The following is a 27,887-nucleotide window of genomic DNA, read 5'->3' as shown; positions in this document are numbered from 1 at the left end:
AATTGAAAGAGTTGCCTTTGTCCTAAATTTCCATACTATATTTCTCAATTTACAACAGTATTTTCACCTTTTACACACTTTTAGTGGCACAGACTGATCTGGGTTTTTGTTTTGTTTTTTCCCCTCGAGATGGAAAGCTTATTTGACTATAACATGTTCTGTGCAGAATATATTACAGTAGTGTGATAGAAATAGGACATTTTCATGCATGCACTGCAGTTCTAGATATACACCGACACTGTACGCAGCGTTTTCAGAAGTCAGAACTCATCCGAGGCAGGCTTCAATGTCCTGGCCTGATTCTCTCTACGTCATCCGGATTTGGTCAGCCTGATTAATTGGTTGCACTTAGGGCAGTGCTGTCTTCTGCGTGGCCTGGGTGAGACCCCTTCCCGGTAATCAAACATCTCTGAAAACCACTGGATTCACTTCAGTCACCCCGTCTTGCCCAAAACCTCTGTTGATACAATCTGGACCAAGCTTAACAAGCCCACCGGATAGACCGGCACTAACCCAACCCGACACTGGACTCCACTCTCGACACGCGCCAGCAGCAGCCCTGGCCCACAGCGCCGGGTACAGGCCAGACATATAAAGCTGCGGCCTGTGGTGGTTTGAGAAGGGCCAACTCGACACATGTAATCCTTTGTGTATTTTCACAACAGAGGCTAAATGAGACTGAGGAGGCTCTTGAATTCGGAGTATCGTTGTAGCCTCGTCTCTGGCAGCAGTTGCGTTGATGTAGCTTTCCTCAGTGCATTCTTCTCTGCTGTCTTCAAATAATTTTCTTTTGGCCTGACGACTGCTGCCTTTAGCCAGCGATCTGCCTGGGCTTTCTGAGAAAAGCCTCTGGGCTGAACCAGAGAAAGAATGTGTGCGCCTGCACACCCAGTCAGCCTGCTTTTAAAATGCCATCAGATATATCCAGTCCAGTGGGAATCCCAGGTGTCTCGTATTGGTGTCAGACGTTTTGTGCTATTTTGTCAACATACAGGTGGCAGTTCCAACCGGGCAAAGTGGGCAACTGCCCAAAACATTTCTTACAGTGGTAGATATAAACCACTCTTGGTTTATGTCCTTGTTGGTTTATATTGAACCCATTTTATTGTATCTAATTTTTTCCCACTACGTCAACATACATCAGGGATTTATTCATTTGGCAACCCCTATAGTCACAAGTCGTCTCAATGGATGGCTTTGTTTGATGGCTGTATGAATTCTAGGTTATGCAATGTGGTTGCATTACATCGCATTATTTAATATTGTAACCGTTCACTCTTTATCGAATACCGTATTTTTCTGACCATAAGGCGAACCGGATTATAAGATGCATTAAGTGAAACAAAACAGTCAGATAAGGCAAACTTTACTCAACTTATTCTTTTTGCTTCCTCCTCGTCCGTAACATTGATTCATTAATGTAGAATTATCTCGCAGCTGCTCTGTTTCCGTGCTGTTGCAGTATATTAATGACTAACCTCATATTGTGGATGGATTATCTCAGTTGTTCTCCCGACTGAAGTTTGATCCGTTTACAGCATCCTGCCATGCGATTGCATTTGTCCCTAACCATCGGGAACCCTCACGTTAACTTTTATTGAGTGGAAAAGAGTTAGCGTTCATCCTCCAGCTTCACTGTTTGTTATGCTAACATAGCTGTGTCGCTAGCGATCACGTAGCACATCATTATATACCAGCTAGCCCAACTTCAGTAACCCTACAAACGTCACTGCTGTTTAGTTTTCTGTCTTCATTTATGTTGGAAGTGATAGCAGAGCTGTACGTTTTCATTTTTTACAGAAATCTCTCAGTCAGAACATGCTATATCATGTTTAGGTGGAAACTAGCGAGCTAACTTCCTGCTAACTCTGTTAAATTTAATAAATTCCGTTTTCATGGATTCCTGGATGTTAAACTTAATTGTTACACCTGGTAAATCAGCAACGCTGATCATTTTATTAAAGGTGAAATAATTTAGACAGTTTTTAACTCTCAGTGTACCGTAGTGTTTGTTTGACTTTGGGACCTGAAGCGGAGTTTTGGCGGTGTTGCCAACTTAGCGACTTTGTCGCTATATTTAGCAAGTTTTCACACCGCCTTAGCGACTTTTTTTTCTTCTAAAAAGCGACTAGCGACAAATCTGGAGACTTTTTCTGGCATTATTGGAGACTTATGACTACTTATTCACATGGAAGCACGTATCGCTCTTACTCTCAACAATCAGCGGTTGCTTCAATCTGCACCTCGCCTGTGCAAAAACGCTCACAGGCGGCAGGTAGTCCTCACGCAGCAGTCGCCCCAAGCTGATGTCAGAGCAGGAGATATTCACCCCTACCCGTTAAAAACTGCAAATGAATCGCGCATGAGCGAAGTTGCTGCTATCGGTTTGCTGTCAGTAAGCACAACCAGAATTCATACATAAGGCGCACTGTCGATTTTTGAGAAAATTAAAGGATTTTAAGTGCGCCTTATAGTGCAGAAAATAGGGTATATTCAAAAGGACTTCATGTGATTCATAATGAGCTTCACTATATTTGTCCAAAACCTTATTTAGGAATATGTTTAGTCTGTCTTCACATCATGATATATCGTGATGTCCTGCCTTAGTGTTGTGTCCAACATTTGGAGACAATTTCCCTACCAGTGTTGGATGTCTGTAAACTTCATATGTTTACGTCCTGACTTTCTTCTGCAGAATTGATTTGTCTACCACTTATTTCCAATCCATATTGTCGAACAGTTTCCATTAAAAATGTGTATATATATATTCAGCCATTTTAAAGTTGTCAGTTTTGCCCAAGTACAAATGTAATGTCTCATGTTTATGGTCATTAGTTGCTGTCCACTCATATCATTGATCTTTACTTCTGTTATGTACAAAGTAAACTAACCCCTGGCCTCTTGTTCAGGGAGCTCCTGTTTTACTACTGCAGGATATTCGACAGCTGAGTGTCAATCCTTCACACATGCACACCCCCTATGCTGCTAGTACCAGTATGTACACCCGCCTCTGGACATAATAAAATAACAAACAACTCCCTGGAGGCCAGCTGCGATGCTCTGTTATAACTGTTAACAGTGATATAGTCATGCACATGGAGTGCATTTATAAGCTTTGTTTGTGCAAGAATACGGCCGTGCAGGGCAAGGGAAAGTTTGTGTTTCTTTTGTTTTTTTTTTATATTTAGCTCGTCTTTATTGGATCTCTTTTTGTCTAATTGGGCGCGTCCACACTCTGCCTAACCTCTATCTGCTTTTATGTGAACGCCGATTTATGCGTTTCTTTGTGAATGTGTTTTACTGGACGGAGCCCCGGATTGCTGTGCAATTATTTGCGCTTACACTTGCTTTGTGCATGTGCGCGCATGTGCGCTTGCAACAACATGTGGTCAGTCTGTGGTTGCGGCAGTGGGAGGGACGGCAGGGCAGCCTGATAACAGAGTCTGAAGGGACCTCACATCCACCACCACTATTTTTAACGGACCCAAAAGCAGAATGAGGCTTGTTGCAACACACAAAAAGGCACACACAAACAGTTAAATGTCTGCTTAGAGAACAAGGCATACAAGGAGGGTTTGATATTTTCATAATTCAAGTTTTTCTTGTATTTTTTTTGTCTGAAGTTCCAATCCACAGCTATAGGGGGACGCGTGGTTGCACTATGAGGTTCTAAAGTATCTAAAACAGCTGCATTGATAAATATCTTTTTATATGATATAATAAATATGTCTGTTTTGAATAAATGCACTAAAGCCTCGATTATACTTTCTGCATCCACGGCTCCACTGGGATGTGAAGAGATGTGAATTTCACGATCATACGGTGAGCGTGAGAGTCTGTGTTCACGTTCCTGCATGTTTTTTGTGATCATGTAGACTCGTCTGCAGAGTATTTACATTACAATGCACGAACTATGAATGTGCCTCAAGGAGTGAAGTAAAGAGACGAATAACAGGAATGACTTACTGGCAGTTGGGTATCCAGCTGTCCATGTCCGCAGTATAATCAGTATAATCAGGGCTCAACAAAGACAGACTTGCAACCCTTCACACTAACATTCACATCTACCGATCTTTTAGAATGGCCTCTAAACCTAACATGTGTGCCTTTGGACTGTGGGAGGAAGTTTAAGTACCCAGAGAGAACCCACACAGGCACATGCAAACCCAAAACCTCCTGGCTGTGAGGCGACCACTAGACCGCTGTGCCAATTATTTGCAATGTTTGCAAACCTCCATGTTTAAATAGAAGCACATACACTGGATACTTTTTTCATATTTTAATGTATTTTGTTGCCAGCGATGTTACCAACTCTCACCATTCCCTCAAATAGTGTCTGGGGCGACTTCTGAAGGACTTACAACATGTCACATCTAATCTGAAGAATGTGAAGTATGTTTCTCTGAAAATCTGAAGGATGTGATGCGCATGCTTGAGAATAAATCCACTCTGGAGCTGCCTTTCTTCTGGCTAATGTTAGCTAACTCCAGTGTGCCTGCTAACACAGAAGACCGTCAGATAGCAAAAGCCAGTTTTAAGTGGTTAAGATTTAGCCGCTAATTTATCCAGACTCCCAGAATTCATTTGGTATCCGGCCATTTTTTATATGAGTTTATCAGCTAATAATGTGAACCAAACATTGTCTGATCTATGCAGCCACAGCTAACCCGCTAACCATATCTGTTATTGCTTGGAAAATCATGTCGAAGTGGAAATTGCTTCACCACCTAAGGAGACCCATAAGTCTAACTTATATTTAATGAGCAAGCATAACTACAGTAGCATTTATTTTCTACCTTAATAATAAACAGTGGGCGCTAAACCAGCTAGCTGTATCCATACAGTATAAAAGATGCACCTAGATATACGAAGATAAACGTTTTCACAATCGCCTCATCTCAGTTTCAGAAAAAACAGATGTGTGGAGGATGGATGGGTCTGACTGGGAAACTGGCTGCTCATTGGATTACGTGTCATCAGTCACAACCTCAGCATGAATGTGTTTTAAGGGGTCAAGACACAAAGCCATTATTCTGTACATTTCTATAGGATCACAGGTCTGTTTGCAATCACAGCACCTGCCATCTAGTGGTCTTCAGAGAGAATGCAGGTTATGACATGCCATGCTGTGTTTTATACGGTCTGTGTCTGCAACCTTCATCTCTTTTTATTGTTGCAGCATTCAAAGAGCTGATACATACGTATACAGTACATACGCTTGTCTCCTAGTTGTTTTAAAAGATTCCTGGAAGTCAGTATATAATAGTGCAAGCTCCTTTAAGCATCTTATACATTATAATCATACAATACACAGTACTGCTTTTGTTTTTCATGTCGGAACCAGTTTATTTGACCACAAGTCATATGATCATTTTCCTACAAGTGTGGAAGAAGTAGCAAGAAAGCAGGAAATCCACATTTAGGCAGTCAAGGGGGAAGAAATCGGACATTTGATCAACAAAAATAAGCCTGCAGAAGGTCTCTGTGCTGCTGTCTTATCGTCTCCCATTCATTTACGCTTGATCCTATCCCGGGATCTCCTCCCACAGTGGGGTGTAGTTCTGCACTCTGTCTTTGGGAGGAGGAATTCTATAAATATTTCGGTTTTCTCCGTGCCGGGCTGGATTGAGCCGGTTGAGCCTCCCATGCAGGGACTTCCCAACCCGGTGGATGAGGTGTAACTGTGGAGTGCAGCAAGAGAGGGAGAAAAGACAGAGCTCCCTGCTTTGGACACTGGAACCAGTGCTGGAACCGGTGATGCTGCTCAAGCAAACTTTTAATGAGCAGGCGTGTGCTTGTCTAAACTGGAAGTAACAGCACAGACCACAAAGCATATCGAAAAACCTCTGGAGTACTTTTTGATCTGCACTTTTTCTTTCTTTTTTTATTTTAGCAAAGTGATAAAATCTTAATAATGTGGTTAAATGATTAACTGCTCTTATATCAGTAAGCTAATCAAGGCCACCATTGAGTTAGAAGTCAGACCCACAAGCTTTCTTTAGAACTCAACTATTTTGTAATATCCTGTATGGCTGTGCACCAGCAAGTTTTAAAAGACACTTGATGAAGTTTCTAGATTTAAACCCCCACCAGAATAGATTCAACATTTCATCATCCACGCAGGTAAACAAGATTATTTTAGTCTGGCACCGTGGCCGTGAGCAAACAGGGTGATAGGTTACTTTTAGAATGACTTCCTTTGCCGAGCTTGTTGGAACTGGCAGTGAAAATGAAGACATATTCTTATGTTTGAAATAATGGGAATCAAAATTACTTGGAAATGTTCAATATTTGGTTTGGGAATCTGCTCCAGCTCTGGCTTCTTGTAGGTGGAAAAGCCCTGAGAGAGAGCTGACAGCGAGAGGAAGAAGGACCTGGAGGTGTGGAAGCTGTTTGTGTGAGCCAGTGGGTGTTGCCTGGGCGTGGAGACTGCAGGAGATGAGATGGGGCAGGCCAGAACTCAGCGGCCAGGCTTGGTGCTACGTGGTCGCCCTGGTTTTCCCCACGTTGCCTTCCCTGCATAGCGTAATGAATGGCTTCCTACTGGTCTGTGGCCATGGCCCCAGCTTAAAGAGTATACTTACCAAGGCCCAGAATACACACCCCAACCAGCCAGCCAGCCTGTGTCCTGGCCTCTGAATACTCCCAACCGCCAGTCCACCTGCTGCAGACTGGCTCAGTCTCTCATTGGCAAATCGGCCGAAGTGAAAAGAATGATTAAATCTTCATCGGGAAACTTCTTGCTTTCCTGTCCAGAGACCAGAGGTCACACGCCAGGATGGAAAGATGCTCCTTTGGAGCAAGCAGCGTGTTGACCTTTCAAAGTGTGCTTTGAGTATTTACTGGAGAAGAGGGAACATCAAAAGGGACAACTCTGACCATCTTCTTGTCATTTAGGTTGAGCAACTAGTGGTTGGTGGAGTTGCTGTGTAGGATTAACATGTTCGCGTCCCGGGCTGTTTGGCTCAGTGTAATAAATAAAACAAGACAGAAAGCCCGTCTAACAATAATTTCCCATGTAAGATTTCTTTTTATGATTGGTTTGTAAATGCACCATAAAAACCATTAAATTCCAGACAAAGAGGAGTATTTGTGCTGTAGTCCAGACGTGGTTGGTGTCCAAGTAAATTTTCCTCCAGGGAATTCGTATTTATTGTCTTGTAATTACTGATGATTCGCAAGTTTCATTCAGCGCACAGTGTTTTCTCACCCTTTAGTCCAACATTTAGGAGCTCACCCTGTTGCCAAATGCAGTCATATAGCCAACAGTAGAAAATCCCCATCAGTAGTGGTTTGATGCTTCATTTCATAATGAACCTATTAAGACTGAGTGCAAACCCAAACATGTTACACTATCCCTTTTAAGGTGTGATGTCATTGCGTGGCTTACCCTTTAGAGCCTAAGGCAAACCACGATTCATTTCACTGATAACACGTCCTACAAGGTCCATCTTTTATCTACACTTGCACACTGTAGCTTGTGATTCAGTAGTTACTGTCTACATGCATCAGATCTCTGCCACACAATGTGGTTGAAAAAGAGGGGAAAAACCACTCGAACAACAGAGTATCAGTAACATGTATGTGTATGTATCACTCTGCCAAGATGTAAAGATGAGTGGAGTTTAGTCTGTTTCTGTAGGGCTTGTAGATAATTCTCTGTGACTCTGACTCCTGTATAATAAATATCCATTCTGTCTTTTTCAATTTGTGTGTGTGTGCACGTGTCGGTCTGCAGGTGCTGTTTCTCTTGCGCTCCTACCAGACTGACTCACACAGACCCCTGCCAGCAGGAAGCGGCATCGGTGAAGCTCTCTGTCAGCGCATGTGGCTCGCTTCTCGGTAATCCTAAACACGCCCACACACAAACACACAGATAAGCATCCATCCCTCTTTTCCAGCTCCCTCGCCAGAAGAATAGCTCCTTGTCTCACCGTACATCCCCTCCCCGGCCCTGTCCGCTTCATGTCCTGCCCCGGCTTCCATTTCAAAGAGACTGCCTGCTGACCCATCTGCATGCAGTCCCCCCCCTACTTTCCCTCTACCTCTTGCCCTCCTGCTAAAAGTCCAGGCCTCAAGTTGGGGCACAGTTACCTGCCACCCTCCCCCCACCAACTCCTCCTCTTCTGTGTGAGGTCAGGTTTAGGTCTCCTGTGCTCAGGCCCTACAGCAGATAACACAGCGCCACTGAGTTAGCAACACTAGCCCTACTAGCTCTGCTTGGTTACACTGATGAGCTTTTATTAAGATGACGAGGTGAATTCTTGCTCACCAGAGCGTACCCAGAGTCTGCTCGTTTGATCGCCTGGCGCCGGGAGCCCGGCGCCCAGATCTAAGGACATCACAGGTCAGAGTATCTTTGTTTTTGGGAAAAGAAAACCTCCCAAACTCATCCAGATCACCACTAATTTGAGGCAGCCGCCTTCCAAAAAGGATGGAATGCATTGTTCGTCTGGTCTGAGTCAGTGTTGGGTTTTGGCCTCACACCGATCCTTGTGTTGTGTCATTTTGGACTTTTTCTGGCTCCGCGAGGGTGTCCGCGCTGCAGCGATGACTCTGGCGACGTGAAGGGCCGGCGTCAGCCTGTTAGGACCTTCTCCAGTGTGTAGTTTGGATCGCGATCTAACGATTCAACTTCTTACAGCGTGTTTGATGATGATAGCTCACATTCACAGGACTCATCGCTGCCAGAATCTGTCATTAGTTAACCAACAGTCGCTCCTCTCTCTCATACACACACCGTGCTCCATCTCGAGTATCGTGCGTGTATTAAGCGTGCAGGCGGCTGATGTGGGGGCATGTGCGCGTTATTAATATCCGAGTGATGAAAACATGACGTCAAGCTCGCACACTGTCTCTGTTGTTTTCTCTCGCACACACTCGCGCACACACACTTGTGGCCTCTTGCAGCGCTGTGGTCACAATCTTGATAGAACGCACACACTTTGCAGCGGCCACACATAAACTGGGTCGACATTTACAAATAATATGACAGCAGCGAGAGCTTTACTTCACTAATGTGCAGGGCAGGAATAAAAAGAGAATAACACCAAGTCGTTCGTGTTTTGAAGCCTTTGTGTGAAAACTCCTGTGACATTCAGGAAATAAGTCCCGTCTAGGATGACAGAGCTGGGGGCAACTCATATGATTCTGGCCTATTCTCAGCCATCAGGATTCATCAAAAATGAGAACACAAATCACTGTGCCATTCAGTGTCTGATCCCATGAGCTACTGACCCACTAATAACAGTAACTGTTTGTCTGTGTCAGTACAATTAAGTGGTTTATGTGTCGTTCCCAGGAGGCGTTCAGGACCTTACTTGTTACCGATCAACAAGGAAGCGAGCAGTCTGATAGTGAAGTGCTGTGTTGGGGCATATGGTACTATAAGGTCTTTCAGATAAGACGGGTCCCGATTATTAAGGCCGTGGATGTGACCAATGTGACAAAGCTGCCACTGCTTTCAGGTGTTTACAGTGTATGAAGTTTCCAGTTTATTAGGAACACCTAACTCGCGCTGTTGCAGTGCAACACAAAAATCATGCAGGGCTGTTTCTAATGTTCGGTTTTTGAAGCCTCTCTCAGAGAGGTGTTTACTCAACCGTGTGCTCATTTCAGCTGATTGTTTCCTTTGCTCTGATTTATTTTATCTGGTGAATTTTTAGATGTTTCGCTTGTTTGACTGTTGAACTGTAGGTCCAGGGTGTGTTTTTTCTTTAGCTTATGTTTGAATTTTATGGCGTTTTGTGACTTTATATGTTATATTTATGTTGGCAGGTTTGTTAATTTGCTCAACTAAATTGAAAGCTTAAAGCTTGACACCCTACTGAGTGAATGTAAACACTTTGTGCTGCATACATTTGTGTAGGGAGCAGACTGGATATGGCTGGGAAAAAGGTATTTAAATGGATTTTATCCACCTCCTGGTTAGAAGGTCGTACAGTGCTGTGCAAAAGCGGCATGAGCCACAGAGCCCACACTCAGTTACAGCAGAGATCACAAACGTTCTCACAAGCAATAAATGCACCGAGTTGGCCATGCCCATTGCCTTAATTCAACAGTTTGTGGTGAGGCATCAGCCGGTTCGTGAAGAAAATCTTCGTCTGTGATCTTAATGGGAAACAGATGATCAGTGACTGGAGGCTGCAGTGTTATCTCTTTAAATCGATAAGCAGTTTAGGAACATTTAGGCAGCCTACTTGATAATAGAGATCCTTCATTATTAACAGCTCTTAAACACAAACTCTGTTTTTCCCCCCAACGTGTCTAAATGTTTCTACGGCTTTTGAGGGTCAACCGATTTCAGTCAATTTTCTGTGCTGGATCAAAGACGGCCTCGTGTTTCTCTCTTTTCAGACAGAACAGTTGTGTGGTGACCAGAGGAGCCTTTGTGGATGTGTTGGTGTGCCTGTGCGGGCCTGAGATCAGCATTCTGGAAGGTGAGTAGTAATTGTGGGATCACTACTTTTCACCGGAGTTTTAATGAAGACCTGCAGAAATATGCAGAGCGTGACACAAATGCAAGTCCTGCACACTACCCACAACCACGTGGTGACACACATACAGTGACATGAAAAGGTTTGTCTGTGTGTAAAACACAAGCTGATTAGATTGATCATCGAAGCCAAAAAGCTGTATTTTAATCATCCACTTTGATCCAGTCTGGATCAGGATGGTTTAGGTGTTTGTTACTGAACTTGTAAAGATGACACCAAAAATAGTAGACATGGTTAAGACAGAAGTTCAAACTGAGCATCAGAATTGGGAAGAAAGGAGATCAAAGTGACTTTGATTGTGACATGGGTGTTGGGGACAGAGCGGCTGATTGGAGCATTTCAGAAACTGCAGATCTGCTCTGATTTCCTCACACAGGCATCGTTACAGAGAAAGTTCTCTGGATATTTTCTCTGGATGAAAATGCCTTGTTGATTTCTGAGGTCAAAGGAGAAGGAGCACACTGCTTTGACATGATATGAAGGCAACAATAGCCACTTGTAAGAAAAAGATAACTTTTTATTGTCAGTGCACACTCATACCTAATATACCTTATTTTTCGGACCATAAGGCGCATTAAGCAAAAACAAGCATTTGCATTCATTCTCCAGCTTTACTGTGTTTATGTTATGCTAACATAGCTGCGTTGCTAGTGATAACGTAGCACATCATTATATACCAGCTAGCCAGTCAGAACATGGTATATCATGTTTAGGTGGAAATTAGCGAGCTAACTTCCTGCTAACTTCTAACTCTGTTAAATTTAATAAATCCTGTTTTCATGGATGCCTGGATGTTAAACATAATTGTTACACCTGGTAAAGCAGCAGCGCTGCTCATTTTATTAAAGATAAAATAATTTAGACAGTTTGTAACTCTCAGTGATGCCGCAGTGTTCGTTTGACTGTGGGACCTGAAGAAGACCGAGTTTTGGACCCAGATCTCTCCGCGAGGCTCCTGACTACGGCAGCCGTAATGCTCCGGCAATACATCAACCGGTGCAGCTTTGTATCTTACCAAAGTCGTACCAAAACATTTTTTGACAGATTTTCGAGCACCGCATAAAATCGATTCAAGGTCAGTAGCACAACCAGAATTCATACATAAGGCGGACTGTCGATTTTTAAAAAAGTTTTTTAAGTGCGTCTTATAGTGCGGAAAATACGGTAATAGTACAACGAAAGTGTCCCACATCAATACTGCGCGCAACTAAACACAACACAGTAACTTAAAGTGGGTTTTTTTTAAAGTGCAAGAAAGGTATGAGCAAAAAAAGGAATGTCTTAATAAATGAATAAAAGAATGAGTGTTTATTGCACATTATTATTATTGTTATTGCCCCCACAAAAGTCCAAGGAGGTAGCCAATCAGGTGAGCTGTTAGCATTGATTAGGGCTGTTGTAAAAGTTGTCCTTCAGTGTGTTTGTCCACGACCTCAGCAGCCTGACTCTCAGGAGCTGAAACACCCGGTGTCCTCGGTGTGTGCAGTCCCGTGGCCCCCTGAGACAGCGAGTGCTGTACAGGTCCTTCAGGGAGGGAAGAGGATGTCCAGTGATTTTTGGGGCCATATTAATGACCCTCTGAAGTGCCTTTTTGTGTGCAGCTGGAGAAACATACACAGATGCAGTATGTCAGCAGCCAAAGTATGCAGAAGAACATCTCTAAGTGCAAAACAGCCTTGAAGCATGAGTTCACCAAACATGAGAAGGTTTGAAAAAACCTGCTCCGAGTCCATTTCTGGTGCAGTATTTGGTTTGTAGGGTCAGCATTTTGTGTAAACAGCATGAAATCATGGATCCGTCCTGCCTTGTATCATTAGTTCGGGCTGCTGGTGGTGTAGTGCTTCACACTCTGGACCCCTCAACACCAACTGAGCGTCATTTAAGTCACTATCTGAGTTTTGTTGCTCAACATGTTCATGTCTTTATGAGCACAGTGTATCCATCTTCCTGCTTCCACCAGGATAACGCAACATATCATAAACCTCAGATCATCTCAAACTGGTTTCTTTAAGATTTCAGTGAATTCACTGCACTCAGATGGCCTCTACTGTCAACAGAGCACGTTTGGGATGGGGTGGAACAGGAGATTGGTATCCTGGATGTGTTGAATTGACAACACAAAGTATTCAGGCAGTTCTCAAGACAACGGTGGGTTCAGCATAATACCAAGAACGTGTACCTAATAAAGTGGTGTTCTTTAGGCACCCTAAAGAGGACTGTGAACAGGACATAGTCCTGACGCTTCTGTAGGAGTTATCTTAGAGCTCAAATGAATTTTACAAGAGCTTTTTTTCCTTTTATTCACTCTAAAATTGTACAAAACCAAAAATCCTACCCTCTGTTAAAGTGTTGAACATCATTTCTCTTTAACGTCCTCTCACCTCACCGATCGGGCGTTTGCAGTCGTAGCGCCTAAGCTGTGGAATAATTTACCCCCATACATCAGACAGGCTCCTACTGCCAATCTTTTTAAATCTTATCTTAAAACACATTTTTATTTACTGACTTTTAATACAGCATGAGAGTTATTTGTTAATTCATATTTGGTGTTTGCCATCAATACTAATAAAGTTATTTTATTAGGTATGTTGTATTCTTGTACAGCACTTTGGTCAACGCTCCTGTTGTAATTAAATGTGCGATATAAATAAATAAACTATAACTAACCTAAAATCATGTTAGCTAACGGGCCATAAATGTTGCTGTGCTGTTTAAAACATTCCAGCTTGCCTTAGAAACACTAAAAATTGGAGCCAGAAGATAAAATCCTCACTTTGACAACTTGAAATGAAACGATCTACATCTGGTGTTCCTATTTGCCCACTCGCTTATGCTCCACCTGTCCACCAAATTTCCTAAACTTTCCTCTGCAGCTTCCTTTTATTTAAACGTTCTTGCTGACTAAAGTAAAATCTCTTTGTTAAAAGATCTTTTCTGGGTTCGGTGTATTCTAGTCGAACAGAGTGATGGATATTTGAGTTTTGCTGCTTGTCACGGCGTTGCCCGGCATTTCACCAGCTCAGCAAGCAGCAGCTGCTTTCAGTCCATTTGCTTCGAATTTGACGTCGGAGCTTTCATCATCTGAACGGACAACCGTGCAACTTTTGTTGGCGAGGCTGTGCACCACTGCGCTCTCCATTTAGACTTATTGTTGACAGGAGTCTGCTTCGTGTATCGGGTAGTTCAGAGAAGCCTCCTGGTGCGTCCGTGTGCACGCTTGTGCGGTCATGTGCGCACGCACGCAGACCTGCGGGGTCTCCACGCTGGAGGAATGTGAAACCGAAGGCGAGCGATCTGTGACAGATGGTGGGGTTGCGTCTGTGACCCAGTTTATGGAGGAGTGCTGTACAGAGAGGAAAGAGGGAAAGGGGAGGAGGGCACCGATGTTTTCAGTGGGCCATGTGCTGAGCACATGTTGGTCTTGACAGTGGAAATACCGAGGATTTCTCCAAACAAGCCTGTAGATTGGCCTGACTTGGCTCTCCTCCTTACATAACTAAATAAGCAGCCTGGAGCTTACACACCTCTAATGCCTCGATTATTATCATAAGTCTGTCTTTGGTTTCACCCGCTCTGGTGGTGGCCTTTTTATTTCTCCTTCTTTTTTGTTCCTGCTCCTCACCTCTAATCACTTCCCCTGTTCCTCTTGTGTAATTGCACTTCTCACTTGAATCAGATTTAAAAAGCCACAGGTTTTGGAAGTTCATTTGAAAGCAGCAGGCTCTTAAGAGCGCCTGGCACCAGAGGAAAAGAAGGTGAACAATCCCCTTTTTCAATATTACTTTTTTTCCCTCCCCTCTTTTAACTGGCTCCCTGCATTAAGTAGGAACTTTGCATTTACCAGCCAATTCCTCTCAGCTCTGAACACAGCTCTTTGTTCATGAGTGTGCACACATTTCTCTGCTCCAGCTCTTTGATCTGTGCTGACTCATAAAAAAAACCCTCTGTCCATTGCTTCATCTCCACCTCAGCCAGCCTGCTGTTTCTTTGCTTTCCAGCCTTGCCAGTAAAATAAACTGAAAGCTTTAGCAGGAGAGAGAGAGGAGAGTGGAAGCCGGACACTAACAGGAGGTAAAAATCAAACAAAAATGAACTTGTTTTCATTAGTGTGCTTTCACATGATGATGATGATGAAACAGCCGCTTAAGACCGGAGTCTGGCCTTAATTTGTTCTGTTCTGGTAAACTGCAACACGTACTGTAATTCTTTTCAGCCCCATCAGTTTTCGTGTGCTGTTTGTAGACACGATCTTCAATTTTCTAGTCTTTTAACTTGAAAAAAGGAGGAAAAGAATTAGAGGAAAAGTCAAGAAAAAAAGTCAAAATCAGTTTTATAGCCCCCTGTTCATATACATCAGGGTTGTCAAACAGGCAAATAGTCCAGTCCGGCTCACTGCAAAACTTTGGAGGAAGGATCAAGGATTACGTGTGTAGTTTAACTTCTTTACGCTGGCAGAAAGGGGAGTTTTGTTGGTCCGGCCCACTCAAGATCAAAGTGGGCTGTATGTGGCTCACAATGTACAGTCCATCCATTCGCTTCTGCTTATCCTTTTCAGGATGGCGGGGGCGCTGGAGCCTATCCCAGCTGTCATAGGGCGAGAGGCGGGGTACACCCTGGACAGGTCGCCAGTCTGTCGCAGGGACAGACAGCCATTCGCGCTCACATTCACTCGCACATTCACACCGAGTGGCAATTTGGATTATCCAATTAACCTATCCCCACAAGCTGCATGTCTTTGGACTGCGGGAGGAAGCCGGAGTACCCGGAGGGAACCCACGCAAACACGGGGAGAACATGCAAACTCCACACAGAAAGACCCCAGCCTGATGGTGGAATTGAACTCAGGACCTGCTTGCTGTGCGGCAACAGTGCCACCGTGCTGCCCTCAATGTACAGTCTCACATCCCTGATATAAATATTGCACGTTTAGCCATTTGCAACCAGGAATTGGATCTTTCTACAGTTTAAGCATCCTTTAAATGTTGCTGTGATTTGTCTCTGAATCGTTCATAAGATCTTTTTCATGAGTGTGCATGTGCCCCGTACAACTGACTTATTTAAATATATAATTTATTTAATATAACCATATAACGGTTCCCTCTTTTTATCTAAGTAGGCTTACTTTGTGATTAAAAACAGAGCAGTTATCAGGGACCCCCACTAGAGCACCTCTGGAAAACACACAACAGGAAGGCTAGCTGGTTAGCAGTGACTGGCTTGAAGTGGATGCACAAGTACAAAATACTAAAATGAGTCTCCAGATATATTTTAGTGGCCGTTAATTTGGCGGATGCAGTTTCAAGAGTGTGGCTAGCTTTAGCAGTGCTAGTAGCAGCAGCTTTCTTTCCTTGTAGGTCAGAGTCTACAGGCCTGTGAGAGTGTGGTTAGGTACCGCTCTGGTTGAGTGGTTATATGACAGTTTACTGCGGCACAGCTGCTATTCTAGGTCAAAAAAGTGCAGAAACGCACTAGTTAGCACGGCTGTCATCTGCCAATCCACCTTACATATAGACCTAAACTTCCCGTCACAGAGGTGGGATGCTGCTAGTGGCGAGAGGCATCGTAACTTCTCAGAGCAGATACCTGTCGTTGCGCTTTTTAAAATCAATGATTTGTTTAACTGAGTGGTTTTTCTGATGCACCAATGTTTCAACATCTACAGTGCTGTGCAAAAGTCTCGAGCCACCCCTCACTGTTTGTTTCCAAGGACCCAGACTTTTTCACACAACCAGTCTCCATATGGAAGTTTTGCTTTTGAACTATATTTTTTTAATCATTTTATTTGTCCACTTCTTGTACCTGACTATTTTTAAAGGAATGGTTGCTCCCCAAACACTCTGCCAATGCAGTAAAAGCATACGTGGATAGAAAAACACACAATGGAACAATATCAGTTATGGGTTTTCGTCCCCAGAGCCTGGACTGCAACATTATTGAAGCAGTGTATGATCATCCCGACAGAACAGAATCCGGTCTTTAAGTGACGACGTATGAATCCTGCTTCGGCGTCCAAACTACTCTGCATTTATTAAGACTCTTGTGTTTTTAACGTGTTTGAATGCTTTGCATCTTGTTCTATTTAATCTGAACAAGCCCCTAAAAGAAGGCAGTGATCACTGTCGGCCTCTCACGGTTTTTATTACCGCTGTTCATTTTAAAGCTCAGTTTTTAAAACCTTACGATGTAACTATGCAGCAGTATATTAATGACTAACCTCGTACGTGGATGGATTATCTCAGTTGTTCTTCTGACTGAAGTTTGGTCCGTTTACTGCATCCTGCCATGCAGTTGCATTTGGCCCTAACCACCGGGAACCCTCACGTTAGCTTTTATCGAGTGGAAAAAAGTTAGCGTTCCAAAGCTTCCTGGGGAGAGTTCAGGCTGTACTGAAGAATAATTATTTTCCGATCGAAATACAAAGAAATGAGTGTTGGCTCAGGACTTTTGCACAGCACTGCAGTCAACTACAAGCTCTATTCATTGCTGCTTCTTTGATTTTTGAAGTTCTCATGAAAGCAAATGATTATCTTCATCCTGGTTGTTCCAAGGACTGACTGCTCACTGTGCTTTTCTCTGAATGCCGCCACCCGAACGCATCACTTTCCAAAAATCTGTAAACAATGAAGCGACCTACTAATAAGATAGTAACTTAAAAAGTATGCATTTTTCAGAATGAGACAGCTGAAGATTATGGATTTCTACAGTGCAGTTACAAAGCAATCCCTTCCCAGTCATTATGGAGAGGAGGAATCATTATAGCATCCTGTCACATTCGCTGTACATGCCATACATGTGTGGTGTGTGAGTGCTGTATTAAAAAGAAAAAAGCCTTGGAAGTTTATTCTTAGTGCATCCAAAAAACCATGTTGTCATAATTAGGCTTCAAGAAGGTTTAGCACATCTGATTGATGTTCATGTGTGACAGCTTGGTAAGCCGTGTGGCTCTATATTTGGATACTTCCACTCATTTAGCTTAAGATTTTTTTTTTTCTAGGGAATTGTGCACCATCTGCAGTCTAGTGCCAAGAGCTGAATAACTTGCTCACCCTCCTCCTATGAAATACTGTAGAACACACCACTCTGCAGATGTCTTGGACTTTACCATTTACCATTTTATTTGAGTGTTCTGACCTCATCGTTAATGTTTTTGTGTGAAATGCTGAGTTTTACCTCGTTATAATCATAAAACTGGGGTGCACGAATCAAACTGCTCACAGCTCATAAGCTTAGGGCTCATTAGTAAGCAGTGGTTTAGCTGTTCAGAAAAAAACAAGCTTATTAACTAGTTCTCTACAAGTCTGTGTAGATTTGTAGTCATCCAGGTCATGGTAGTCTTAAGAGCTTGAAAAAAAAGGAGGCTACTTGACTTGACGACTATTGATCTCGAAGATTTAGGGAATAAAAATTGAGCATTTTAAACCTGTAAGATAAAAGTACTAAATACTTGGAGGATAGACGAGCTCCACCATCTTAGACAGTAGCTGCCAACTGTAGCCCTTATTTTGTTCAGTGAGCTCAGCGTATGGTCACCTGAAGCAGCTCTCCAGCTCACAGCAGAAGATGAACGGCTGACTGCAGTTGCAGTGAAATACAGCAGGGTTGGGGAAATGCTGAATGATCTCGAGGATCACCACCACAGTCACCTGGCCTACGTTCTGTATCAAAGAAATGTATAAAAGCCTTCGAAATGGTGTGTGGCTTTTAATAGGGGCGTGGCTTATATGGTATCTCTGCTGATTTCTGACCTGCTCGGCAAGTGAGAGAAAGCGTACTCGAGAACCATTGGTTAATTTTTCCCACCGTTTTGTCTGTGGTTAGCAAACCAGCCAGTAGAGAAAACATGAGAAGTCGGAGCTAACTGGTTTGATCCAGTCTGCATTCCTAAGTATCCTTGGACAATCCCCAAGTTGATCCCAATGTGTTAATCGGAGTGAGAGTGTTAGACACAAAGCACTTAAATGTTGAACAAAAGTGGTTGTAAAAAGCAATTTGAGTGCTTCTCTTTTCATCTAAAATTGTATTTCATGTTTTGTCTTTTTGGGGTGTTTTTCCGAAATATTAAAGCTCTTTTTGTTTTAGCGTCCTTTTATTTTTAGGACAGATGTATATGTGGGGCTGGTGTTTTAGGCTAATAAGAGGGCCCGCTCTCTCACACTTGTCAGACACACACACACACACGTAGCGTCTGGGGTTTGTTTTTCACAGTTTGGGTAATGACGGTGGAGACTGATGTGAAATCCAGCTGTGTGCTTGCGTGTGAGAGCACGTGCACGCATCTTGCCAGAGCTCTAGTTCGACACAGCAAAGCGTCTTTACAACCAGCTTTTAGTGGGCTATGGGAAGCGCTAATAGAGCAGCAGCACGCCTCTTCTCCCAGTTTTGTGGTACAGCTCTTAAACGACTATATAGAACACTCACCCACCCTTCGTCATATGATCTCGGGCATTGCATAATATTCAAAGTGTGTATATTTCCCAGTGACACTTCTAAAAATGAGCTGTGGTGAAAACGATTCTGGTGTTGGGCTGGATGTAGCTGTTGAGTTCAGTGTTTCCTGGAGCAGAATGCTGACCCTCTGCACCCATTCAGTACCCGTCCTCCCATAAACCACAAACTGCAAGGTTGGCCCAGGTTGACCTAAACCAGATGCTGTGGTTACGTTTAGTTCAAATATTTGACCTTTAGTGTAAAACAGACCATCACACATATAGCACTTGTGTTCCTCTCTTCTGCGTGCACACAGGATAAGCAAAGTCTGAGACCATATGAACTCGGTTCTCTGCAGCATCACTCTCTGCCGAGGCTTTTGATTTTCCTGCGTGTGCAATCACTCTGTTGTTTTTCACGGACTGCCAAAATTTGAACTCCAGAGTATTTGTATTCTTTGAAAATTTGGGTGTCTTCAATGAAAAGCTAATACCACCGGGGTAAAACAGGATTGTTCAAGTCTTGAATTTCATGTACTAAAACATGACAGATATGCGGGGGAATCAGCATAACCACAGACCTTGATCGATGTTTGCTTTACTGTGGTTAGCATTCTCTTTATTCATATGTCTTTGCACACTCTGAGCCCAGAAATTGAACTGTTCTGGTGGTCCTGCTCAGACAAGAGAGATGGTGAGCCGTTTCCCCACTGTTTGCCTTCCCTTGATTATTAGAGATATCAGGTTGCTCCTTGGAGCCAAATATTCAGCACAAATCTGTAGAGCTGTAGAGCGGATGGCATTTGAATTAAATAAAGTAGTAGCGCTGCATCAGTTACTAATGTTGCTGTGTGGTTCGTGGTTAATGCTAATATCACTGACAGGCAAAAGATCCCTGATTTAAGAATAGGAGCATACTCTGTGATGGTCTCAGACCTGGAGCTTTGCATCAGGCTTTGTCAGGTCAAAATATGGGGATCCATCCATGGCTGCAACCCCTTTGGAGTAAGGGAGCAGCTAAAAGTGCTGCATTAACTATTCACTTAATCTGTTAGTCAATAAACAGAAAATTAATGTAATAATTTATCAAAAAGGGTTAAAAGGTTTTTAAAAATCCCCAATGAAGGTGAGTTTAATCACTTCGGCAGAAGGGCTTAATCTTATTTTAGCACAGGAAGTGTTGTTAAAGGACTAATAAGAACTTGGTGGTTGGGTACATATTCAGATGGTGGTTTGAGGCAGTGGGGGGGCCCCAGCACATTTTCTGGCCGGTGGGCTCTAAAAATCTTGGGATCTGCCCTGGTCACGGGCTTCTGAACTGATGTTGAGACAAAACTTGGGATGTTTTGTCTCAATTTGGGATTAAAATTATTTACAATTAGTTAATCTGATGGCAAAATAGCTCACGGGTCATTTGATTAACAATACCTAACATATTGTTCATCCCATTCCATTTAATAGTTTTTTATATTTCCGTCTTGAACAATCGGTGCCGCCATCATTAGAGCCATGCTGCTAATATGGCTAAAAATTCACAGTTAATTCCATAAGTAGTTTACATTCTTTTGAGCAGTTTGTAAATGTGTGAAATTCACCATCACGTTGCACTAAAGCGCTTCGCTAAGACCTGCATTTACGTGTCGTTTATTAACCCCGTTCTCAAGCTGCAGTCACACGAGCCCGACCGCATCCCAGAGCATCCCGAAATATCACATGGTAATACGGCTTAATGGAGTCTGGCCACGGTCCAGCTGCAGGTTTGCACACGAGCGTAATGAAGAGACACAAGTGCAGACACCGATTTTAAATAAACACAGCTGTGGGAGAACAATGGCTATTTATGATCAGCCATGAAAAATCGCGGTGAAATGGCCCTCACAGGAACGCCTTTCATTTACTGGGGCAACGCTTGGCTGCTCCTGCCTCCTCCGCCACTCTAGTTTTAATAAAGACCATCATAAAAAAGCAGCTTTGCATCCTGACTAATGATGTTTTTCCTCTCTCGCTCTGTCCTTTCCTCCCTGGTTTGGGATTTTTCAGTTTCTCCTTTTTCTTCTCTTCTGACCTTCACTCAACATATTTTTGTGCCTCTTGCGTCTCAGGTTGCTCGCCGTGAGTGCGTGTAGCGTTGTCGTCTGTCTAGGATCGGAGCATTATAGTTGACTGTATCAGCATATGACAAGCAAATGGCAACATGCTGTTTTTAAAACCCTTTGACGCACACACACAGTTTTTCACTTCGTTCCACCTTGACCGACAGCTGTTTTCTTTTTGACACGCACCCTTTCTCCTTCAGTCATCCTCTTCTCTTTCCTCCCTTCATCATCGGTGTCATTACTGTGCCCTTACCCCCGCCATTATAACCATTAGGCTATGCTTATTTGGCCTCGGACCCCCCTTTGAGGATCAGGTTCCATAATAACCTGGCCATCTCTACGGTAACCCAGCCCATCTCTGGAGGAATGCGGCATTTCCCGCTCTTTTGTCAAGCCACATTTTGAGTGGCGCTGTGGGGCCAGATTGAGTTGCGCTGGGTTTCATAAGCTTTCTGTGTGTGTGTGTGTGTGTGTGTGTGTGTGTGTGTGTTAAACTAATTGAGTTGGCTGTCAAAGCAGGGTCTGTGTGGAGTCTTGAAACAGTACTGTAGGGAGGAGCACAGTGTGAGCATGGCATCGGGTTACTATATTGCTGCCCCGCCTCTGGATTCTTCTTATATTTCACAGGAAGTGTGCGCGTATGTGTGCACATGTGTGTCCATCACTCCTTGAGGGTGCGTGTTCACAGGTGGCCGGGCTGGCACAACCATGGGCTTTTCCAAACAGACACTGACACAGTCTTTCCAATAAAAGTCAAAATAGACAGGAACAGACGACACTGGCTTCTTCAGCTTGGCCTGTTGTATGCATCTGTTCACATCACAAAGGGGTGTGTGTGTGTGTGTGTGTGTGTGTGTGTGTGTGTGTGTGTGTGTGTGTGTGTGTGTGTTTAGCTTGTGAAGAAATCAGACTGCAATACAACTGCTTAGAAATTGTAGTGTCTGAAAATAATAACGGGAAGAAGGAGAGTTTGGGGGGTACATTCAAAGTACACCTGCATTCAAGGTGTTCCCAAACCAGGTGAGATACATAGTCTTCCCAGCGTGTTGTGGGTCTATCCTAGGGTAGATACAGTATGCCTGGAAAACTAAGGATAAGGCGAGCCACATTTTGGAGGAAACTTGTATCGCCTGCTCTCTTTCAGTCGTGATTCAGAGTTACTCCAAGGACCAGGTTGGTGTGTCTGAAAAGGCAAATTAGAGTTTTTATTTCTTGGTATTGGCCGAGTCGGGAGACATCCATCATAGTTTTTCAGAATTCTGCGGTAAATTTCCATCCAGGATTCTTTTAGTGTCGCGGTCCTCCTCGTATGTTATCTCTGACGTCACTGAACAGTCTTCCTTTGGGAAGGAGAGCCCAAGCATCAAGTACACACTGACAGGATGTCAACAAACAGAACTATGAAAAACACAGCTCTAAAGAGAACAAGATCATGAGTGTGAACTCGACCAATGGGCTGCTTTAAGAGGGTTATCTATCCTGTAGATTCTCACTTTGTGTGCACTGGGAGCAAGACTACAACTACCATGAGGCTTTGTGACACTGTGATAATGTGACTGTGACCTCGCAAAAAGTCATGAATCAATCAATACCATATTAGTAGGGCTGAACGATTATGGAAAATAATCTAATTGCGATTTTTTTGCCCCAATATTGCGATTGCGATGCGATATGCGATTATTTTTTAAGGTCTTTGTCTTCTGTATTATTAAACAAAGACAAGCAATACATCATATAGTATGGCCAATACTATATTACATTAATTTTAAACTGTTCTTTCCTGGAAGACAGACCTCTGTTATGATGACATGAGGTGATGCATGAATTGATGACTGACATTTTTATTTAACTTCTTCAATCACAACAGTATATTTGAACATACACAATAGTTTATTTTTAGCTTACAAACATCTGAGCATAAAGTGCTGACAAGGAACCCTGGTGTAAACATTAAAATGAAAGTCAGTACAATGTGCAGATTGCAGAAATATACATAAACAAAATCAGTGGCTTTACCACACTCAGTTTTTCGACATCTGTGAACTACTAGACAGTCATTCAATTAAAAAATAATATTAAATAAATAAAACTAATAAATAAAAAATACACACATCTTACTGATCTTTGCAGTCAGTAACATTACACATAAAGTGCAAACATAATAGCAATTGTATAAACACACACACAAACACGCCTTTAAAGTTTAAAGGCGTGAAATTGGACGGTCTAGTTCTGATTAGCGTCACCGCTGTCTCGGTGGAGTTTAATAAACTCGGCCGTCTGCTTCTTGCTATCTAAAATATAACCAGACACTGGTGTAAATTCTCGACTGTGTCATACTTCTGTTTAATAAGTTTTCTGTTTGACGTTTAGTCAGCTGTGTGAAAACCAAGGAGGAACCCACCCGGGGGATTAATAAAGTTTTATTTTATCTAATCTAATAACTTTAATCTCAGCCAAACCGATTTACTCACGAACAAACAAAACACTGAAAAAAGCCCAACAATAACATTTTTAGGTTGTCTAAGTGACTTATATATTACGTTTAACCCGAGCAGCGAAACTCCGCGGTGATCTGAAAATGATGTGCCGGGAGTTGTGCCGTTCTCGGCCGCATCAGTAACCCTCGAGCTCCCGGCTAGCTGTCGAGCTGGTGGGTAGCAGACGCCTCTGAAAACGTCGAAGCACTTTTGCAAATATGGGATATCTTGATAAACCGAGCAGATATTTGATGTTTACACAGCTACTTTCTCGCCTGAAAATATGTTAAAAGTTTATTTTGTGACCCAGAAAGATTAGTATGAGTAATTTTAAAACTTAGTAGCGGCCGCCATTGCTGGAAACTGGAGTTTGGCTGGGCCGCGCTATGAATTCTGGGATATGGTAGTAATTTGGACAGCCTTCGGCGCGTCGCTGTGATGTAATCGGTCTACAAATGCGGCCTCAGGAGGATGCAGCCCATGAATTTGGACATGTCCAGAGTATAATCGCAGCCTTTGCGGTTAGAAAATTGCACTTGATCATGTCGCGATATTATCGCAAATGCGATATATCGTTCAGCCCTACATATTAGACACTCATGAAAATGCTTTAGCTTGACCGCTGATAGCAACAAGCCCTCACAGCAAAGGCATGTTGGTAGAAAGTGGCTAATGCTTACTTGGTGCCAAGTAGGATAAAGAGGCACTTGGAAACCAGATCTACCTTCTAAGAGGAACTTGGCCTTTTTCAAAGGAATACTGGATCTGAACCAGAGGCAGCAATGGAGACGAGAAATAAAATCATACTGTAGGTTGTGCGATGGGCTATTTTTGTATCAGTGCTGTGCAACTTTGAGGTGTGACAGAGCTCCGGAGGCCTATTTGAAACTGGTATTTCCAGTAACTTGTATCTCTCATCTGATTCCTGTTTGTACATACACCATGCTGTTTGGGAAATGTTTGCTGGTTAGTCATTTAGGAGCCAGCTGGCATTATTAATGGGTTGCTCCGTGTGGGTTTGTGGCACTAAACCAAAGCGTTGTAGTATGATATCATCAGATGAATGCTAGCAGAAGATAACATGGCCGGTTTTAATTTACATGGCAGTGTTTCTAAAAAGTTTGACTTTGTAAGTTTGGAATAAAAATGACTTTTAAATAACTGTTTGTTTGTTGCTGTCAGCTAATATTATGTTTCATGCGTTTGTCAGATTCAGAGGTCGGCACACTCCGTCAGAAGACTCTGTCCGTCCTCACGGCCTCAGAACTGGTCACTTCCTGCAATTCCTCTGCCACCTTTGGGCCTGGCAGCACCCAGTACCTCCTCAGCCTGGCTCGGGTGGGCCTCAGCGCCGGTGTGGAGTTCCCTGAGCTCTGGGACGGCCCCCAGCTGAAGACCAAGCTCCTGGACCATCTGCTGCAGTGCCCGCAGTACGAGGTGAGGGAGCTGGCATTAGAGGGGCTACTGAGGAAGCTGGAGGAGGAAGAGGAGGAGGAAAGGAAGAGGAGGCCTGAGTGGCTGGATGAGACCACCCAGTCTAACCTGACCAGTCTGGCTCTTCATGAGACTCACCCACAGTGTTTGGCCAAGGTGAGACCACACGCACACACACAGATTTACACAAACGTATTCTAGGAGTTTCATTTGTTTGTTGTGTTTTTTGTTTGGGAGCCTGTATACACGTCTAGTTGTTTTATATATGTGGACGCCTGCTGCCAGCAGCAGCATAATCTTAAAGTTCTAACATCACAGAATGGTGAGCTCCTTTTTTCTATCTGACACAGTTTCCCTGAATCACAGCGACACTGGTTACAAACTGATTAAAATCCCAATCCATCTCGCAGAGCCTTGCGTGAGAGGCTAATCGGCCACAGGGGGAAACGCCAAGCACACTTGCAGTGAGCTGGTTCACTCACTCGCTCACTTACTTACACTGACTCTTGAGAGGCTTGGTAGCTTTCCTCGCTAACAGGTTTTGGAGAGGAAAATGCGACCTATTTCCTGTTTGGGGACAGAAGGTTGTATTTCTTCCCAAAGAGGACAGGCTGCCAGCGGACCCGCTCTGTCACGTCTGCCGTTAACACCCCTGCAGAGCTGACAGCACTCGGCGCTGCTGTGCACTTCGGCGCTGCAGACTGGCATGTGTCTACTCCAGGCTTTGCTTTACAGGCCAGCAGTTAACGTTTAATGTGTCGGGCCTGTTAAGTGGAGCCTCCTCTGCGCCATAGACGCACCAACCCAATGGGCCAGTTGCCATAGCTCAGCCTAATCTGCAGTGAAGCATTATGGGAAAGCTGCTGAGGGAAAGTTGTGTTCTTTTCAGGACTCGTGCAGATATATGGACTCTGGTCCAGTTCTTTAGACCTGCAGGACAGACTATAGCAGGAAACTACAAATGTGCCTGTTCATGCAGGGTGGGCGTCACTATTTATTTGCATGTTACAGCTATGAAAGTCTGTTCGCCTGGGCTGGCATGCTTTACTGTGACTGTGTATATTTGAGTATGTGGGCAGCCGAGTATGTCGCAAGACGGGAGCTTGTTAAAGCGGGCCGTAAAAGTCTGAAGCAGCAGAGATGGTCAGAGCAGCTGTCGGGGTTAGCAGACAGACGGGTGGATGAACAGTGAAAAATACACACTCGATGGCTGTGATTACAACTAAAATAATCCCATTAGTACTGCAAAGAAGGGGGGGGGGGTTATATTATATATATTGGAAGTTTTTCAGTTAAAGAGAAATGCTGCGGCCAAATGAATAATGACACTGTCTTGGCATTTCTTGGCCAGTGATTTACTGACTCTCACTGGAGTTGAAAGGAACCAATAGACTTGATGAAATATTGTCTATGGAATAGGCTACGCCCACCACAACCTCCCTGACGAGTACAAATGAGCTGTTGTATGTATTGGCCTCTACTTTGTGCCACAAAGTGACTTTTTAACAGGAGTCTGAAATATGGACACTATTATCTGTCATTATCATTATCTATGTGTACACTATGAGCCATTGTTTTTATAGGTTAGCGCTCTTGAGCCAGTGTGTGTGCAGTTTGCTTAAAGCTAAATAGACTTTTTAGGCCATTTGGGGGCAGTATGCTGTAACTGAATGACTGCAAAACATTGCTATAAAGGCAGATATGCTAGCAAGCTATTTTCCACTTCATTACATAATTGGGTTGATTTAATTTTAGTGTAATTTGCGTTTTTGTTGAGACAAAGTCCACTATTGGCGCTGATTTAGTTTCAAATGATCTGCCTCACAGTGTTCACCATTCTGCTACTTTGCAGTGCTAACACAGCAAGCTAAGCTCAGTGTTTTTACCTGTAAAGTTAATAAAATCTATTATTGCAACATGCAGTAAATTGCATGAATGATATCTCAACAAAGTGTCCTTGTGCTTACAATGAGAGCGGATTTTAAAGGTCCAACAAGGTCAGTCGTTCACATACAGATTTATTTATGTTGGAAAATATTTGTGGACCTGGAAAATGTAATAAATTGTTGCATAAGAATAAAAAAAATCCTGTCTCATCAGCTTTTTGTGACATTCTTCATGCAGATATCCTCTGCATGAAGAATGTCCTCTGAGAAAAAGCTGTTTAAAGTCTCACGATGCAACATAATTACAATAAAATGAAACAAAGCTCAAAGATGCTTCGCAGAATGAAAGAGAGTTCATAATTATCTGTATGTTTCAGTATTATTCTCCCCTCCTGCACCACGTTATTTTCATTGACGCTGTAATAAAAACAGCTTTTAAATTCGCCAAATGGATTAATAACAGCAACTTTGTGACTTCTCTCTGATCAGCCGTGATGTAATCAGTGTTTGTTGGTAATTGATTAGTATCAGATCAATCAGTCAGAATGACGGCGTAGAAACCTCACGGGCCCACCTCGCTCCCTCGATGTTTCGGTGCTCACATGCATAAAGTGCAGCACGCAGGCAGATGTTTACACACAGATGCTGCATGCACCCGCTCGCCCTGCCCTCTGCCCACACAGATCTTATAAAGTGAGCTTTATTTTAAAGCTCTAATAACAGGTTGGAGCCTTGAAAGAAATAATAATCATTGAGATATGCAGCTGGAATGTCAACATGTGTTCTCGCCTGGATGTGTGTGTTTTAACAGGCGTCTAGCGCGGCGGAAAAAAACAGGTCTTTTCCGCCTCGTGCTCAGTGAGCTGCCTGCCTCTCTGTACGAGTGACTGGGCACAGTAAAAAGCACAAGGTTAAGATGCAAAAAGTAGACACAAGACCTCTTAGTGCCTGCTGTGCTCACCCGCACACGTGTGTGTGTGTGGTGTGTGTGTGTGTGTGTGTGTGGCAGCTGTGTACCCGTGGTTAGGGTGTGCATAGGGAGGCTCTGACTAGAAGGGTAAAAATACCC

At 43.4% G+C, this 27,887-nt stretch overlaps 1 protein-coding gene across 3 annotated transcripts in view; it reads left to right on the top strand.

The window, feature by feature from the left end:
- thada (THADA armadillo repeat containing) overlaps nt 1–27,887 on the top strand; it is a 124,731-nt gene that overhangs the window by 75,554 nt on the left and 21,290 nt on the right. For all 3 annotated transcript variants that reach the window (XM_082556234.1, XM_082556235.1, XM_082556236.1), the window contains exons 30-32: nt 7,739–7,842; nt 10,357–10,439; nt 24,709–25,088. In XM_082556234.1, the coding sequence (XP_082412360.1) occupies nt 7,739–7,842; nt 10,357–10,439; nt 24,709–25,088 (567 nt within the window). The remainder of the gene's footprint in view (nt 1–7,738; nt 7,843–10,356; nt 10,440–24,708; nt 25,089–27,887) is intronic.

This window comes from Aulonocara stuartgranti (genome assembly GCF_965226115.1).
Source record: "Aulonocara stuartgranti genome assembly, chromosome: 13".
In the NCBI taxonomy this organism is placed as follows: Eukaryota; Metazoa; Chordata; class Actinopteri; order Cichliformes; family Cichlidae; genus Aulonocara; species Aulonocara stuartgranti.
This window is presented reverse-complemented; position numbering and strand designations above follow the sequence as displayed.